Genomic DNA, 16,320 nt, shown 5'->3' on the forward strand with positions numbered 1-16,320 from the left:
CATCATCATCATCACCGCCATATATAAACCGGTGCGTCCGTGGGCGAACGTGGTTGGCGTGGTTTCCGAAGCAAGCACACACCCGTCCTCGTGACAGCTTGGCGTGCCAGTCGGCTGCAACATGAGCATCTTCGGTGCGATCGTAACGGGACGCCTGGTAGGTGAGCCGCCGAGGCGTCGTGGTGTTGCTAACGGCGCCATTATTCCTAGTGCAGGTGCAGACGGACTTCCAGACCGTCGACCAGACCAAGTTTCTCATCAACATCCCCGATCCTGACAGCATCAACCACATAGTGGTCTTCCTCACGGGCACACAACCCTTCCCAGAGGGCTTTGGCGGCTCAGGTATGATGCCACAGACGAAACAAAAACAACATACGAACCTGTCTTGCAGAGCGACACATGCCGTGTGGGCGCGGCGCTTCTTATAGTTGTCCAGCAGGCCTTGGCGATCCTTGGGCTGAGTCAAACATCGCTTTTCTGTGGCCAAACCATCTAAATTAACGTGCGCGATGATATACGTAACCGTACCGCCTGGCTCATTGTCGATGAACTGGCGCTTATTTCGCTCGAACCGACGTGAGATTTGTACTGCGGCAGTTATGTGAGCATGTTATGCAAGAGAGTGCATTCGCGATTATTTGGTAACGGATGTACTTCGGCTGGCACATCATTTTAGACGACTACCGTATTAAAGTCCGGCTCAGGTTCCATGCACGCCGATCTTTACAAGTCTGGCTAACGTGGGCTAGCCAGAAGTCGATCGGTGAGATCGTGGTGTGAATCTTGTTCGCCAAGCAGCTCCCTCATGGATCAGCGTCGAGTACGTGTTGAAAGCGTCAGCCGATTTTCCTGCCGGCAGATTCAGTGACAACGGTCATCGTTTGTTTCTTGACGCACCTCTTCTTATGGCACGCAGTATCTCGGTAGTTCTATCGATGGAGGCATCATAACCAATTATTCCAACTCTGCTGCCTGACCACTGGTTCCATATTGATCAAAAACAAGTGTTACATGATTCGTGCAGTCATCACATTTTGAAGGTACTCATCTCTATGGAAGCTGAAAATTAAGACAGGGTTATTCATTACTAAGCAGGCTGTGTTGCCAATTCAAACCGGGGATTTATTAAACTACTTTTCTGAGCCAGCTTAGTTTTGTCTGTGAATGTTAATGATTGATTGTAAGCAATGCAGCTTACAGCTAACTCCTGGGGATGCAGCCAAGTTGGCTCCAAAAGTCTGGGCATAGTAAATTGCCAATCTCAGTTGAAAGCGCTTTCCAATTCGTATTACTCATATCTTTGTATCTTTGTATGGGTAATAAGTACAAACAATGAAATAGAGGTGCTTACATGTCCACCATTCCATTTTGACAGCAGCTTTTATGAGACAAGCACTATCGTCAGTGACATGTAATTCATCGTAGGGGGGGGGGGGGGGGAGGCGGAATCACAACAGCACATATTGTGAGCATGCGCAGTTGTTCTGCCTTCAAGTCATGACAGCGCCTCCTATTTTTCACTTAAGTGTAAACCTCATGCAAGCAATCTGGTGCACGACAGCGTCAAGCGACGATTAGCTAGTTGCTCATAGCATTTCCGGGTGACGAGTGAAAAATTCTAGGTTTCCAGAACCAAGCAATCAAGCGACAAGAACAAGCGACTTGTTCATGCGACGGCCCATTTCGTTGCTCAACGCCTTCACTTGTTGCCGTCGCGCATAAAATCGCTCTCCTGGCGTTTGGGCTTAACACTCTCGGCCACGACAGTTCTATGTGCCAATACCTTTGCAGTTGAAGGAATTGTATAGAGTGCATTCGCTGCACACATGACTACAGTGGAGCTGACATGCAGCAAATATAGACATTCATTTTTATTTATATATTCATTCACTTATGAACTCAGATGGCCACGAGGCATTGGAGAGAGCATCAAGTTTTGTAACGTGAAGAGAATTGTTGTGGCAGATCTTCAACAGCAGTCTTGAATGATGCAGAGTTTGAGATTGAGGTGACAGAGGCAGGCAGATGATTCCTGTATACTCGGGTTTTCGGGACGAAGGATTCGTGGTACTGCTTAGTGGTGCAGCGTGGCACACCAATTTTAAAGTGGTGGTCTATATGCAATGATGCTACTATGAAAAAGGAGATTTAGGATTCTGTTGAACTACTAAACTTCGTGAAAGATGCGTAGAGTTCGAAGACAGCCCAGAGACATAAATATTTTTTTCTTCAAGTCAGTTCGTATTATTGACTGGTGTGTTAACATGAAAAACCAACTTTTTGTTTATGTACCATGGTTCGATGAGAAAGTAAGCATCTGTATGTACACTTGCAAGATAAAGTCTGGAGACCAGTGGTGGCAGGTAAAAAAAAAATCGTATCCTCGGCATTGCGGCTGAAATTAAGTGGCTCAGCCTACGTGTGCATGCTCTACCAACGCAATGTGTTGCAGCAATGCCATGTGATGGAGCTGTGCCAGTAGAAATTTGCACTTTTAGCTGATGCCTTGTTCACTGAACTTTTGCTTGCAGGTGTACATGGGAAAAGTAACAACCCACACGTGTATCTTGTGGGGAAAAAAATTTTTCTTTGCCTAAACATGCAGAGATCAAGGTCGAACCTCGGTATAACAAATTATTGGATATAATGAAGTTAATCATTTCACTGTTATCAGCAAGCAACAAATGTGTGCTTACAACGCATATTAGATATAACGAAACTATTTTTCCATTGGATACAACTTTGTTGACATTTCAATGCTGCATCCTGGATTTTGTCAGTTTGCAGCATAAAAAACACACTTATGTTTTTTATCATCTGTGAAAACACAATGGACCTAGATCAGATTAGTGTTAATTTTCTTTAAAGCTAACAGGAACAAGATGATTAAACTATTTCCACACTGTTCCATATGCATCTGAATTTATATCTGGGAAGAGTATTTGATGTAATTGAGTCCAAGTTAATATTGAAAAGCATTAAAGGCAATGTGCTTGTAGTCTACAAGGAGTTGCATGAAAATATAAGACAGGAGACGACCGTTTTCTTTCTCCCTTCTGAAGCACTAGCTTGGCACAAATATTTAGAAAGAATGAAATAATGTTGCCTGAATTTTGCTTTAACTTGCGGTCTCCCTGTAAAACACAGAAACGCTTGTGCATGTTGAAGAGAACCCCAGGTGGTTAAAATTAATTCAGAGCCTTCCACATAGCTTCCACATGCAATGGTTTCAGATTTGTGAACACACGGAATAGAAAAGCCAAAAATTAAGTCAACATGATACATTCAGTGGTGTATAGTTTTTCTTATTTAAACTTTTTCAGGGTCAATGACGTAAATATACGGCGCCGTCTGTATGTCTAAAAGGCGCGCCAATTTTCTCATTTTTCTTTGCATGCGGTGCCACTATGCGGGAATACAGGGAATCTTTTTCTTGTGCCTCCCTGTCTTTTCTTAGCATGGTTTGTTTTAGAGCTAGTATGTTTACTCCGGCGCGTCTGTATACTACCGCTCGTGCATTGGCACATGGGCGGCGGTAGTTAGGTTGAGTTTTGTTCCGGAAGCGGTTTCAGCTTCTTGCGCTCGCAAAACTGGTGGCTATTTTGTTACTAATCTCTCGAAGGGTGACCGCCTGTTACTCGCTCGTTTCTTACTCGCAGGGTTGCGCATACGAAGGATACCGCTGCGCACGCATTTCCCTCTTTTTTTTTTTTGGAGACTCGCGAAAACTAATTGCCTCTTGTTGGCGATAAGATGAAGATTAACGAAAGTTTATCACACGTTTTGCTTTTTTGATGGGCACACAACCACACAGTATTTTTTAGTGTGCTCGCCTACGCAGTTCGATTACGCTATGGGTGTAAATGTTTGTGTAAGAGCACGAACGTTTGAGACTTGCGAAATATTCTCGTGCATGCATTTCCTAAGCCTCAAACTATGCGTATAATGATGAATAAAATTTTTGATTTTTATAAGTTTATTTTCTTATATTATTGTTGTTATTCATGAATAAATAGTACATATATAGTAATGCAAAATATTTTTTACTCATTTTATGGTCACCCTAGAAAAATTACAGTAAACTTTTTCGAAACAGGCCCCTCCGAAGAATTTAAATCGGCAATAAAAAAAATCGACCCTGGGCGGTTGCATACGGCAAAGGAAATCGACCCTGAAAGTGTACACACCATAATAAATAAGAAGTCTGCTCCCCAGCCTAAACCAGTGCGAATTGCACTTTGGAACTACATTCAGGAGTGCTCTTGTGCATGCTTTGCCTCCACAGCTTTCTCTTCGTTGTCAGGAAAAGTTGTCTGTGAGGAGATAATCTTGCCCAATTCTGTGCAAGTTTGCGGGCCGCCTGCACATACGTTGTAACCACGGTTGTAACGCATGCATGTGTTGTTCTCGGGCTGTTCTCTAGTGCATGCATGTTTCGTTTTAAAGCAACCCTTCCCCTCCACTTTGCATAGATGGCTGTCTGGCTGAGTAAACCAGGCTGATCTCAGAGAACAGCCAAAGTTCAGCGAATCCTGGAGACGGTGTGCTCGAAGGTGGTCACACTGTAGGCCGATCCCGATACCAATGCACAGTATGTGCGGCATTGCAAGAATTTGAATGCGGCTTGTAATGCACCCGGAGGTTGTGCAATGCCACGGCGCCCACATGCCTCGCAGTGTGAACCAACAGAGCTAACCAATGAGTGCCTCGCGCAACGCACATTTCGGCAGGTCTTGTGGAAAGCTATTGCTTGACTGATAATCATCCTCCAATGGTTCCTGCCCAATTTTGTTTTCATTATACATTCTCTTCTTTTACTATCCTTTGTCTATGCATCCTTCTTTCCCTTCAGAGAAGGCAGGCATTGAGGCCCTCCTGCTGGAAGCTTCCAGCAAGTTCTTTCCTATCTCTTTGTTTGCAAACCTAACACTATTACCCAATTCAAAGGGAACATTTCAATTTTCAATGATGTCCTACCAGACAATGCTGTAAACAGTGCAGAAACTAGACAAAACGTCAAGGGAACAGACGATGCAGCGTCCGTGTAGCCCTTTCCCTTAATCCTTTGGCCAACACTGAATGACGGGCGGCAAGTGTTGTTTTTTGGACTAAAGCATGAGCAGAGGACAAGGATAAAGAAGTCTGGCACACAACTCGCAGTGGTATCGCACAGGTAATGTAAAGCAACTACAACATACACCTATGTTTCATATCAGACAATAACTGTCTGTACAAGCTCCAAACAAAGCCACAAGTGGCTTGGGAATGAAGCTTGCTTCCAAAGTTCTGCCTGGTGTTGCCCCCTTATTGCTGAAAAAGTTTCAGCAAAATATTTATTTCTTGCCATCGAATATGCTCATTCTCAGTGTAGTTTGCACACTCAGATGAAAAACAAACATTTCCTTCTGGTATTTATATGTCTCGTCCATAAAGCGTTGATTTCTTGTCCCGTTTTTGCACTGTCTGCCGTATTGTATCGTCATACCTGCAGGCCCAGCTAACAACCATTTTGCCCTGCCGTGAGCAATGAGTTGAGAAAACTGCTTCATGCTTCTGGTGGTAACACCTTGTGAACGATTTATCAATCGCCCGCTTTTAAACGCCTGCTTGACGCTCTTTTGTTGCACAGTGTACTTCTGCTATCCCAGCCCTGAAGCGGTAGGCAACTGGCAGCTTCTTGGCTTCATCTCTAATGCCAAGCCCAGTGCAATCTTCCGGATCTCCAAGCACAGAAAAGGTGATTTACGCTGCCCTGCATTGGCTGTGGTAGCACCTCAGTGCTTCTTCTGCACAGCTGGGAGTTCATTTGTTAATTTTGCACACTGAAGCTTTCTAATCCGTACTGGCATCTTCTCGTCTCTTAACCCTTTCGCTGTCGGACCTTTCTGGCCGTGACGCCCCCCCAGTGTCGGCTTGGTTTCAGGGAACGAGCATAACAGGGAATGAACATAGCAATTTATTTTTGATTGTGATTGGTATACAAACAACATAGTCACTGCAATATGCACATTTCAGTGTTCTGCAGCTGTTGTTAGTAAACATCATCATCATCACCAGCCTGACTATAACATCCGTTCAACATCCGAATCTGACGATGCGGAACTCCCCTCTTCCTCGCATGAGACTGTCCGAGTCTGAATCCGAGCTCGGCTCGTACTCTGAATCGGAATTGAGCCACCGCTCCAATGAGCAGACGAAGGTCCGCGCGCTCAGCCATCCGAAAGTAACCGCGCGCAGGAAGGATGCGCTTTCAGTCGCCCGCACAACGGAGAGAAATGGGACGTTGCGTGATCAAGAAGACAGAGGGAGATGGAAAAAGGATAAAACAAAGTTCGAAGGGCTTTACGTTTACTGCTGCAGGTCGGAAGCGAGGGTGCGGCGAGAGAGCGAAAGCAGCAGTCGAGTCACTCTTTTTGGAGAGGCAACGGCGCGGCGCGTGCCGCTGAACTTGACGTGCCGTAGCAGACACACCAACAGAATAAAAATAAAAACCTTCAAACCCGCAGAGATGCCAGAACGACCCTTGAACCCATAACCACACGCGCGCGACGCATGATACAGCAAACGCGGAGCCACCGCGCCACTCAGCAAAGAGAGAGGGGCGAGTGGCAGTCGCACCGTACTCTTCAATACGTGACTGACATGGGTCGAGGCGAAAATACGAACTTGTAGAAAGAGTCAACAGATGGAGGGGCCAGTTCAGGAGCGCCAGCTTTGCGCTCAGGCGCGAAATTTCGAACGCACGATAGAGAACGTACCGGTACGTCGGTGACACTGTGGGGGGGAAGCGCGAAAACGTACCGGTACGTCGGTGACAGCGAAAGGGTTAAGAGTGCATGCATTATGCAGACATTACTTCGCGCAGCTTTTGTGTGGATGCTGCACACGTGACCTGCTTTGCTTTTAATTCAGGTGTTTTCTGTACGGAAGTTTGTTGCAAGTGTAATTCACAACATTCGGTGTAGTTGTGGCAAAACATGGTGCACTGCAAAGCTGCTAAGCACCTAAAGTGCTGTCTTGCCATTGTGACACCTGTTCGAATGGGTTGAGGGTGTCAACATTCTTCTAAACATTCTCTCTAATCATTAGAAAAACGGGGCTCACAGCTTTTATGCACACGGTCCATCAGCAATGAAGGAACTGAGTGTTGCCATCTTGACCTATTCAGTTTAGAAAAGTTATTGAGGGGACACATGGGTCCTGGCCGAAAAATTTCTTTAAATCTATTCTTTGAGGTTTAATGCTGAAGAATTGCACATATATGTAATGTTATGTGCTTATTTCAAATATGAGGTCCATATTTGTTTATTTCTTTTGGTTGTAATTTTATGCAAGCTTCCTTTAACTAATATTCTGCAAAGAGTTGCAAAATATCAGTTCCTCAGATTATGCTAAACAGTGTATCAGTGGCGTCTGTATGAATCAAGGAATGCCACGAGACCAACCTTATGGCAGAAGGGTTGAAAAATGAGCTTGTTGGTACATCTTGAAACTCATTTGGAGGAGTGCCACATGACGAGACAAGGAAGACAGCACAAGAGCACAACACTGTCCCCTCGTCTTGTCTTTCCTTGTCCCGTCGTTTAGCGCTCCTCCAAATAATCTTATTGCTCTGCCTACCCTAAAACAAGAGCTGCGAGACTTCGAAGTTGAGGACCAGAAAAAAAATTGAGTTTTCTCTTCAAAATCTTGCAACTCTTGTTCTAGGACCACGGAGCGAGAGCATCAGCCACACGTGCACCGAAAGCTGCAAAGTTACGTTTTCCATGTTGCTTTAGCTGAAACAGTGTGAAGTTTGAAAGGCAGAACGGCATCATGAATCCTCTGCAACAACGTAAACGAAGCATCGACGTACCGTGATCTCCCTATAATGGCATAGTAATCGCCGACTTAATGCAACTTTGCCATGGTGCACTGTGCTGCATTCATGTCGTCTCGGACCACGTATGTATCGATGACAATGACAAGATGGCAGCGCTTGAGCAACTGTTGGTCTGAATTCATCCATATTGTCCAAATAGCCAGAGCGGACATGGTGCCGCATGGACAACTGCACATAAAATGAGCGCCACTGTCATGGAGTCAGAGATGGTACCAGAACGCGTGCCACTGCTATCTCGGAGGCCATGGCTGCTCATAGACTGTATGCTGCTGAAGCACGCTGGAGACACACTTCGACAGCAATGTTGAAAACTAGCTACTTTTTCCGTAGCTTCTGAAACTGGCGCATGGCGGTTGTAGTTTCGTCGTGGTTGGACTGGAGCGGGTTGCGGTGCTGTGTGCCCAGTTCAGTCACGCTTCCGTGCTTTGGAACTTCCCGCCTGTCCTCCTTTTATTGTGACTGGGTCTGAACTGTTTGCGAAAACAGTATCGCACTTTTGAAAATGTTCGTTACATGTGGATGCAATTTCAACGGGCAGGGCCAGAAAATTGTAAATGCAGTGAAATCTGGAAATAAATTATTATATCTGGGATTGTGTTAAGTGAATGTGACTGCATTTGAGTTAGAAATTAATTGGCACAGTAATGAAGTAATTTGTACACAGTAGACTTCAGTCAGTTCGACTCCGGTTACCTACATGTTTCGGTTAATTCGAACTTAACCAGTTGGCATTCATGGGCCTGACCCCAATGGTGACTCTTCTAGTGGCAGCATGTCTCGGTGGAGCTTAGGGGACAGCGAATGTGTCAAAAATGCCTATTTTGGCCTGCCCTAAGAAGATTGTCAATCAATAACAACAGCCCACAATGTCCAATTACCTAATTGTAACGCACACACTTCTTTCAGAAAAAAACTGGGCAGGAAATTGGCTGCACAGTGCAATTGGATGTGAAACCATAACTGTTTTTACAGCATTTGTATGCTTTACCGCATAACTCACCTGTATTGCGGCGAAGCCGATTTTAGTAAACTGGCTGCTATTGTACAATCTGTGCCCAATTTTTTTGCTTTCATATTAAGTGCCCGTCGTATATATACCTTATTTAGGACCTTTAATGTAATTTATATGTTGGTTTTCTACTTTGGACATACAGAAACCGGGTGCGCACCTCATGTTAGGATCAAGCGAATACTGCTGTAGGCCATGGCAATATGCACCTAAATTACGTGCGATTTTAATTGCAGACCTGGACCAATATTCGCAAAACTTGTAATAAATGTCAAGTTTCCAGCTGGCCATTGCAATCATCCTGTTGTTGGCCAATGAGGAAACATTCCTACGTGAAAGGAGCATTGGTTTCACTAAATGCACCACATTAAACCACAGCGCCAAAGTCTTTCAAGAGTTAGGTTTTAATAGCAGCCTTCCTGGCGTGTTTAGCACATTAGGTATCTGGTGTGTACCACATCATAAGCACAGGGTGTTTTGCCTCACCTCCGGAGTGTGCACACAAAGTTCTGGGAGCTGCTTCATCTTGCTAGTTTTTCTGCGACACTAACTTTGCAGCATTTCCTTGGCAAATGTACATTTAGTGAGGCCTTGTCACAACGGCGAAGATGAGCGGCACAAATTGCATCCAGGAAACCGTGGCAGATGCACAGAACTCAACAAAACTACACAGAGAGAGGCCGCACAGGATCAAGCGTAGTTCCTCCCTCGTGTCGTGCATGCCGTTTTCTGCCACGAACGAGTGCCAACTCGCCCAAACATGCTTGTGTTCGCAGAGTGTTCGGAGATGCATGCATTCTCGGCGCACGGCTTCAGCAGCGTGGCCCAGCTGGGCATCTCGGTCGAGCCACTGGCCCAGATCCAGTTCCAGGCGCCTCCCTTGGGAGACGCGTCGGCCGTCGACTCGCACACCGAGTTTTGCACCAAGATGGCCGAGAGCCTCTTCAACCACCTGGCCTCGTACGGGGGCTCCGTCAGTGTGCCCACCCATCCGGGCGAGAGCTTCTTCCCCATGCGGGCGCTTGAGCAGTGGTACTCCAACTTCCGGCGCCGACTCGAGCAGAACCCTAATTTCTGGAAGGGCACACAATAAAGCGAGCATGTTTTGTATATCTTTTGTTACGAAAACGATGCATTCTCTGATTATTCAAACTAGAATAAGGTAAACTCATCAACGAGACAATGCAGCCAAACTCCCAACAACATGACTTCGATAGTGGTATGGAGAGAATGTTGAATCTAACCTATTTATTTAAAACAATTTTTGTAGGAGTAAAGGCCTGACATGCTAGTCTTTGGCAATCACTCTTGGGGATACAATCACTTTTGCAAGAGTTTGCTTCACTCCGCATCGGATGCATTGAAGCATATGGCCCACAGCATTCTCGAGACGGTGAAAATTTCAAGCTTGGCCTGGTACCAGAAGCACAGTTGGCCGTATATGCCAATGAATCCAATGCATGCACACGCGGAACCTAGTGAAAGTGATCACACGAGAACGCTGACCCCTGGGAGTGGCGCCCACCTGTCCGTGTCATCGTGCTTTTATTGCTGCGCCAACTAGCCCAACGGCGCATTTGAAGCGGATACACGGAAGTCGACCTCAATTCCTTGTTTAAAATCTGTACAGGTTAAAGCTTGAAGACCAAGAAATGCCTAAATGTTGACTCCTGCCTTTTCACATCATTGCCAAATGTCCTGGCTAAAAATCTTGAGAGTCCTTTGGTGTTGCTTGCAGCTGTTCTTAATCTTTGGAGCTTCACAATGCATGGGATCTAATTATAGTTGCCTCAGCTCTCTCTGCACAGGCATGGAAGAAAGTGGTCAGATCAGCAAACACTGATTCATGTTCCTCCTTTTAGTCTCTACAATACACCAAGCTCGTCCCCAAAGCAACATAAACTTTCCATCCTTGAATCTTCGAGCGACCACTTTCTATGCCTACTGCAGAAGTTAACCCCAACATTATACGGTTACCACACAAACAGCAACGTAATCCAACAAAGATACCAAAGCAGTGCTGCTGTCAGTTTCAATGTTTTCGAAAGAAACGGTAGATAACTACAAATTATATCCTGACATTATATATATGCACCATGCAGCGCATGTACACAGCGGCTTGTCTGCGTTTTCGTGTGTCCTATTTGTGTTCCCCCATATTGTATGCACTTCACTAGTACAACAAGACTGCTTTGTTGGTCGAGAACCGGACAGGGAATGATCGTACTGCTATTTGTGCCTGCAAAGCCTAGCTGGCTGCTTGCCTGTACTACACTATGCCAGCAACCCCCCCCCCCACCTCCTCTTATTTAAAATACAAGCCTGTATAGAGAAAGCAGACGCACTCATCCGTACAGTCGTGCCTACATCTCCATGATGGTCTGGTTGAGGAGCGAGTAGACCATGTCGTTCAGCATGGACACGCGCTCTTCAAGCCGGCGCACTCGCTGTCTCGACAACTTGAGCTTCTTGCGGATTGATTCTCCTTCCTCGGGGACACGCACCCTGCGCACCGAGGCCTCCCGTGCCACTGCGGTAGCAGCCGGCGCGGCCTTGGGCGTGCCGTAGCTGTGGTCCAAAGACGACGACTCGCTGCCTTCGCTGCTCTTGGTTGGCCCAGCAGAATTGTCCGAAACAGTCTCTATCACGTCCTGGAACACACACCCGTTAACCCATTAATGATGGCACACATAAATTATCAGCAAAAAACATTATTTTCCATCTAAGTGTGCAGAACATATATAAGTATAATCAAGGAAAAGAAAAAATATATATAGCGGAAAATTTTTAAACGATAGGGAGGAAACCCAAGGCCAGAAATTGGAAGTAGACTGCACCCCAAGCCACGTAATGTTTCATTTAGAATACGTACAGACAGCTCTTGTCATATGTCAACAATAGATGTGAATTTTATTTTTGTTACGTCATGCGCGTGACCCTACTGCGTCGGGAGATCTCGTGTCGGTCCGTCTCGCCTGACCGTGCTTTCAAAATAAAGAGAGACGCGTGCCAAACTTCTTTTCTCGTCCTGTGTTCCTGCTCTAAACCATGAAACGACACTTGGTGCCTGGCATTCAGCATTAGCCCAAGGCATTTAGCCAGAAACTTCGTACCCAATGGGAAAACTTAAAAAGAAATTTTTTTTTTGTGCGTGTTGCCTGTAGGCAACACTTGTCAATAAAGAGTTAAATGCAAGCAAGTCCTGCCAGCACTGAAGTGGTCGGCAAAATCTTTCAGTTCATGAGCTGTGGCATACACGCGCGATCGGCTGATCTTTGCACCAATGTGCATTGAAGGGACGCTAGATAATACAATTGGCAAGGCTTATGTTTTGCACACCCAAAGTTGGGGGGTGCAATCTGCTGGGCGGACAAACCATTCCGAAAGGAGTAGAGAAGAATGCCAGCAAGGCGTGGGGCTTTGGGTACACAAAGACACTTGCGTGCACTCTTTCTAAAACCCCCTGGTAACTCGAGATAAAACAAGATTACTGCCACAAGGATAAAAGTGCCACTTTCACTCGGGACAGAGCCTTCAAAAGTAAGAAAGTGGTGTAAACATACAAAACTGGTGCCGCCACTATGAATATATTGTACCAGGTGCCATGATGTAACATGCACCATTGCACATAAGATGGCAAGAAAATAAATTGGTGTCTTGACAACCTGAAACTGCGCTGTGAGTAATTTCAGGTGCCAAGTGGAGGGCTCTGGAATAATTCTGACCTATTGTGGTCAACCGCTCACAATAAAACGGTTCAGGTTGCATTTCAACATTTCATTTTGCATTTTATTCAGCATAAATCGCTGCGTATATTGAATTCGAATGCAAATTGCTGTTGGTACCTCTTCACACTGCTCTGTTCGAACTATTTGCAGCACAGTGGAGCCCTCTCTGTGCAGTCCCCTGACTTGCAGCAGGCAGTAATGCTCGGGAAAGCATGACCTTCAAGATTAGTAACTCGGCTCCATAAGAAACCTCATTCGTTGTGAACAATTTTCAATGGCTACATATTTGCACAGTACCTTCATTCATGACCTCTGTAACAAAGTAATCTCTTGTCACTAAATAGACATAATGAGGATTCTAGAAAGGTGTGGGTATTCAAATAGTGCAAGTTTTTAATCAAATACAAATATTAGAGAAAAATGACCAACGTTCCACAGAATATTTTTTCAATTTCTAAACAAACTAAAATTCTATAAATAACGTGTGGAGTTCACTTGCTAAAAGAATGAGGCTTAATTTCATTACGTGGTATGTGCATGTAATGCCATACCAACAGGGTGTCGAGTAAACTGAGAGGTTTGCAAATGAGAAAGATCTGCTTTCTGTTACCGGCCCAACTGCAGCAGAAATTACCTACATCGATCTCTCTTCCTTGAGACACCAATAAGTGTTGTTATTCCTCGTATACGCGCTATTTGAATTCTTGAATCTAATAGTCTGGGTCGATACTGAGTCTGCCCTTAGCATCTCTTCAAATCAACAGCCTATCAAATTAACACCTCAGTGAGATGCTTTAACGAGAGAGTAGAATCATGCTACAGACGATTGGAAGACCAATGCACGGTGCTCTACTGCTACCTGCTGCCTATCGTCTGGGTAGGCGAAGATGGTGGGCACGGCATCAGGTCGCAGCCTGGTGGAGGTGCCCGAGCGCATGAAGCAGCGCTCCATGAAGTGGTCCGAGCAGAGCATCGAGTCTTCGGTCGGTTCCCAAGGTGGTGGCAGGTTCACGTTGTGTACCCATGCCTTCAAGAGCATTGGCGAGTCCACTGGGAACCTGCACGCAGGCACAAATGCGTCACTATTACGCGCTTTCAGCAAACAGACATCTTTGTTGTAATTGGCGCCAATCCTGTCCCCTCCCTAAGCCCTTCCCTTTCTGCACGCTTGCAGAAAGTAAAGCAGCACAGCCCTCGCCCCGCTGGGTTGCGCAAATGAAAGTCATAAAGTAACAACAAGGTGAAAGAAATTAAGTGACAATGTCTGTTACCTGCGATTGGGACCTTGTCTGAAGAACTATAGTGTGTCCAAAGTGCCAATGCATTTCTTAAAGCTAAGTGGGCTATACGGGCTCTACATGAGTGAACACTGATCTGCAGGTGTGTGTACACTGGCTCTCTTTCTTTCCCCCTTCTCACGTGCAGTGTGACTAACTGGGCACGATGACCTCCATGCTTTTCATTCTTTACCTTCTCCACCACAGGTCAGCATTACTCATTCATGACTACACTGACCCATGCTCACCCCCCCCCCCCCCCCCACACACACAGTTTCACAGACGTCAGATAGAGCACGAGGGCTGATCAATTTGAGTGGACTTGAGTACAAATGTGTTTAGTATGAGTGAACGTATGAGCAGATGCTGGTAAGCGACTATGGACGTGAGTGAACGCTGCTGGTGAGTATGTGTGGCCATGAGCAGGAAAGCGAGTGAGTGTGAGTAGACATGGGCGCATGTGTATATACTTTTAGTTCCAAAGGTGAGTAAAACAGTTTTAGTTTGTGCATCATCTTTTTTTTTTAGAACTATGCAGCACAACCTTGCACCTGCTACACCTGTCCTCCTTTTGTGTTGCTCTTATGGAGAGAGAAAAAGGAGGTCAGCCAGATGAAGGATGCCACAATAACTTGGGAACATGTCTTTGCATGGCTTCAGCGAATTCTGAAGTACAAATCCGAAGAGCCGCCAATGAAATGAGCTAAGTGTGTCTGTTATGTGAAAAACCCAATCCTTCATGAGAGCCTTAGGTGTTGTACTAAAGCATGAAGAGCCAGGAGGCCAGACTGCTTTGTTACTGGTCTTGCATGCCTGACATCAGATAAAACAATTGGAAGCTATGATTCCAGTGCATAAAACGCATGAGCAGCATCTTGTGCTAGGTCGAAAAGACAAAAACAATGTTGGTGTGCCTTATTTTTTCAAACCATTAGGAGATTTTCTACTAGTTGCTGCACGAACATAATGGTGGCATGGTCTATTTTCAAATCGTCATACACACAAGCACAGCCAGTTTGTTCTACAATGCACAAGACAAGGCATGCACCTAGAAAGTGCTTGCATACACAGTTGGTACATCGTCCTTGGTAAAATAATGAAGAGCGCCAACCTTAGCTGCTGAAAAGTGGAATGCAGAGAATTAAGTGAACCACAGAACTGAGAACTGTACTGACCTCTACAACTCGTTTCTTACCAATGATGCTGCCCACATATACAACATGTCTCAGTGATAGAAGTATTAAAATGCTGTATGTTCATTACACTTGCAGTCTGGGCACAACATAGCGTCTATGCATAGGTGTCACACAGAGCTGAAGAAACTGGCTTGGAGGTGTTCCAAGCCCAAGAAACACACACATGCACGCACACACTAATACGCTAATGCGCTGCACTGAACATGAAATGAAGAAAAAAGGAGTCGTTGACCCTCCTCTTGCAAAGTGCCGGAAACAACAGAAATAAATACACAAAATCTAGCATTTGACTTTCACATTCCTGCGCTATCAACGGTGACACACCGAAGAGTCTCAGGTTATTCTATATCATTTGCGATATACTTAACGTTCCCCGTCAGCTTGCCGCCCTAATGTCTTGTGTTTACTAAAAGCAGTCACTATGCTGTCGTAAACCGAATATAGCATGTGCTTATTCGAGACATATGCATGCTGACGGAGCAGCATGCACATGCATCGAAGGCGTTGCTATAGTTGGTTTGCCACCTCTAGTTTGCAGCACTTCCAACGACTAGTGTCAATAATTGGCACTGCCATGTGCACGCCGCAGATGGTTCATACGGGCTTGATGGCGCGCGGTAAACCCACCGTAGTTATTGAGCTGTCAGACTGCCAGCAGAAAACGAAATTGTCGCCTTAAATTGCGGCCGGAAGGACGACGTTACTTCGAAATGCGCGCTGCTTTCGGCAGGTCACCCGACACCCTTCGTAGTCGAGAGCATGCCGTCACAGATCTTACTTGTGGAAAGTTGTGCCAGGGCAGTCGCCGCTGTTCTCGCAGTTCCATGCTTCGCAGATCGGCATCCTTCGTTGGTGGGTCCTTGGGTGGCTTCTTCCATCCACCAGACTGGGACTCGCGGACTAGCTCACCGCAGGGTGCCTACTGCGGCGAACGGCTCTTTGAAGCGATACTTGCATGTGCATCCACTTACAGCCACGTCTGATGCGGAACACCGGTCTGATCTTCGGGTGACGATGAACCTAATGCGCGTTCAACACAGAGATCGGGTTAAGTTATGCCGCCAAACCGCCAACACGTTCACAGCAATGGAGGTAGCCACAGCTGTCCTTCCTCAGAGGCAAAAAATGCGTATTTGTCCAAGCGTCAACGCAATGGCGCCAAGGATGGCGCCTCGGTAGCTACCGATCATCATCGTCGTCGTATTATGCCAAGCGCCTCCATTCT

The 16,320-nt window shown here is 45.8% G+C and overlaps 2 protein-coding genes across 3 annotated transcripts; one reads left to right on the forward strand and one right to left on the reverse strand.

Annotated features, from left to right (window-relative positions):
- The first annotated feature begins 30 nt into the window (after positions 1–30).
- LOC126517733 (protein Hikeshi) lies at positions 31–10,022 on the forward strand. Its single transcript, XM_050167538.3, has 4 exons — positions 31–157; positions 216–345; positions 5,633–5,740; positions 9,671–10,022. The coding sequence occupies exons 1-4, from the start codon at positions 122–124 to the stop codon at positions 9,985–9,987; spliced, it is 591 nt and encodes a 196-aa protein (XP_050023495.1). The 5' UTR covers positions 31–121; the 3' UTR covers positions 9,988–10,022.
- Positions 9,877–16,251, reverse strand: LOC126517734 (THAP domain-containing protein 1-like). Of its 2 annotated transcripts, none has more exons than XM_050167539.3 (4): positions 15,874–16,251; positions 13,482–13,680; positions 11,240–11,545; positions 9,877–9,968 (listed from the first exon to the last, which is right to left on the reverse strand). In XM_050167539.3, the coding sequence occupies exons 1-3, from the start codon at positions 15,936–15,938 to the stop codon at positions 11,258–11,260; spliced, it is 552 nt and encodes a 183-aa protein (XP_050023496.1). In that variant the 5' UTR covers positions 15,939–16,251; the 3' UTR covers positions 9,877–9,968; positions 11,240–11,257. The 2 variants fall into 2 exon arrangements, with proteins under 2 accessions (XP_050023496.1, XP_054920324.1); XM_055064349.2 differs by having other exon boundaries at positions 13,479–13,680.
- Between the last annotated feature and the right edge of the window lie 69 nt (positions 16,252–16,320).

This window comes from Dermacentor andersoni, chromosome 11, assembly GCF_023375885.2.
Source record: "Dermacentor andersoni chromosome 11, qqDerAnde1_hic_scaffold, whole genome shotgun sequence".
NCBI lineage: Eukaryota > Metazoa > Arthropoda > Arachnida > Ixodida > Ixodidae > Dermacentor > Dermacentor andersoni.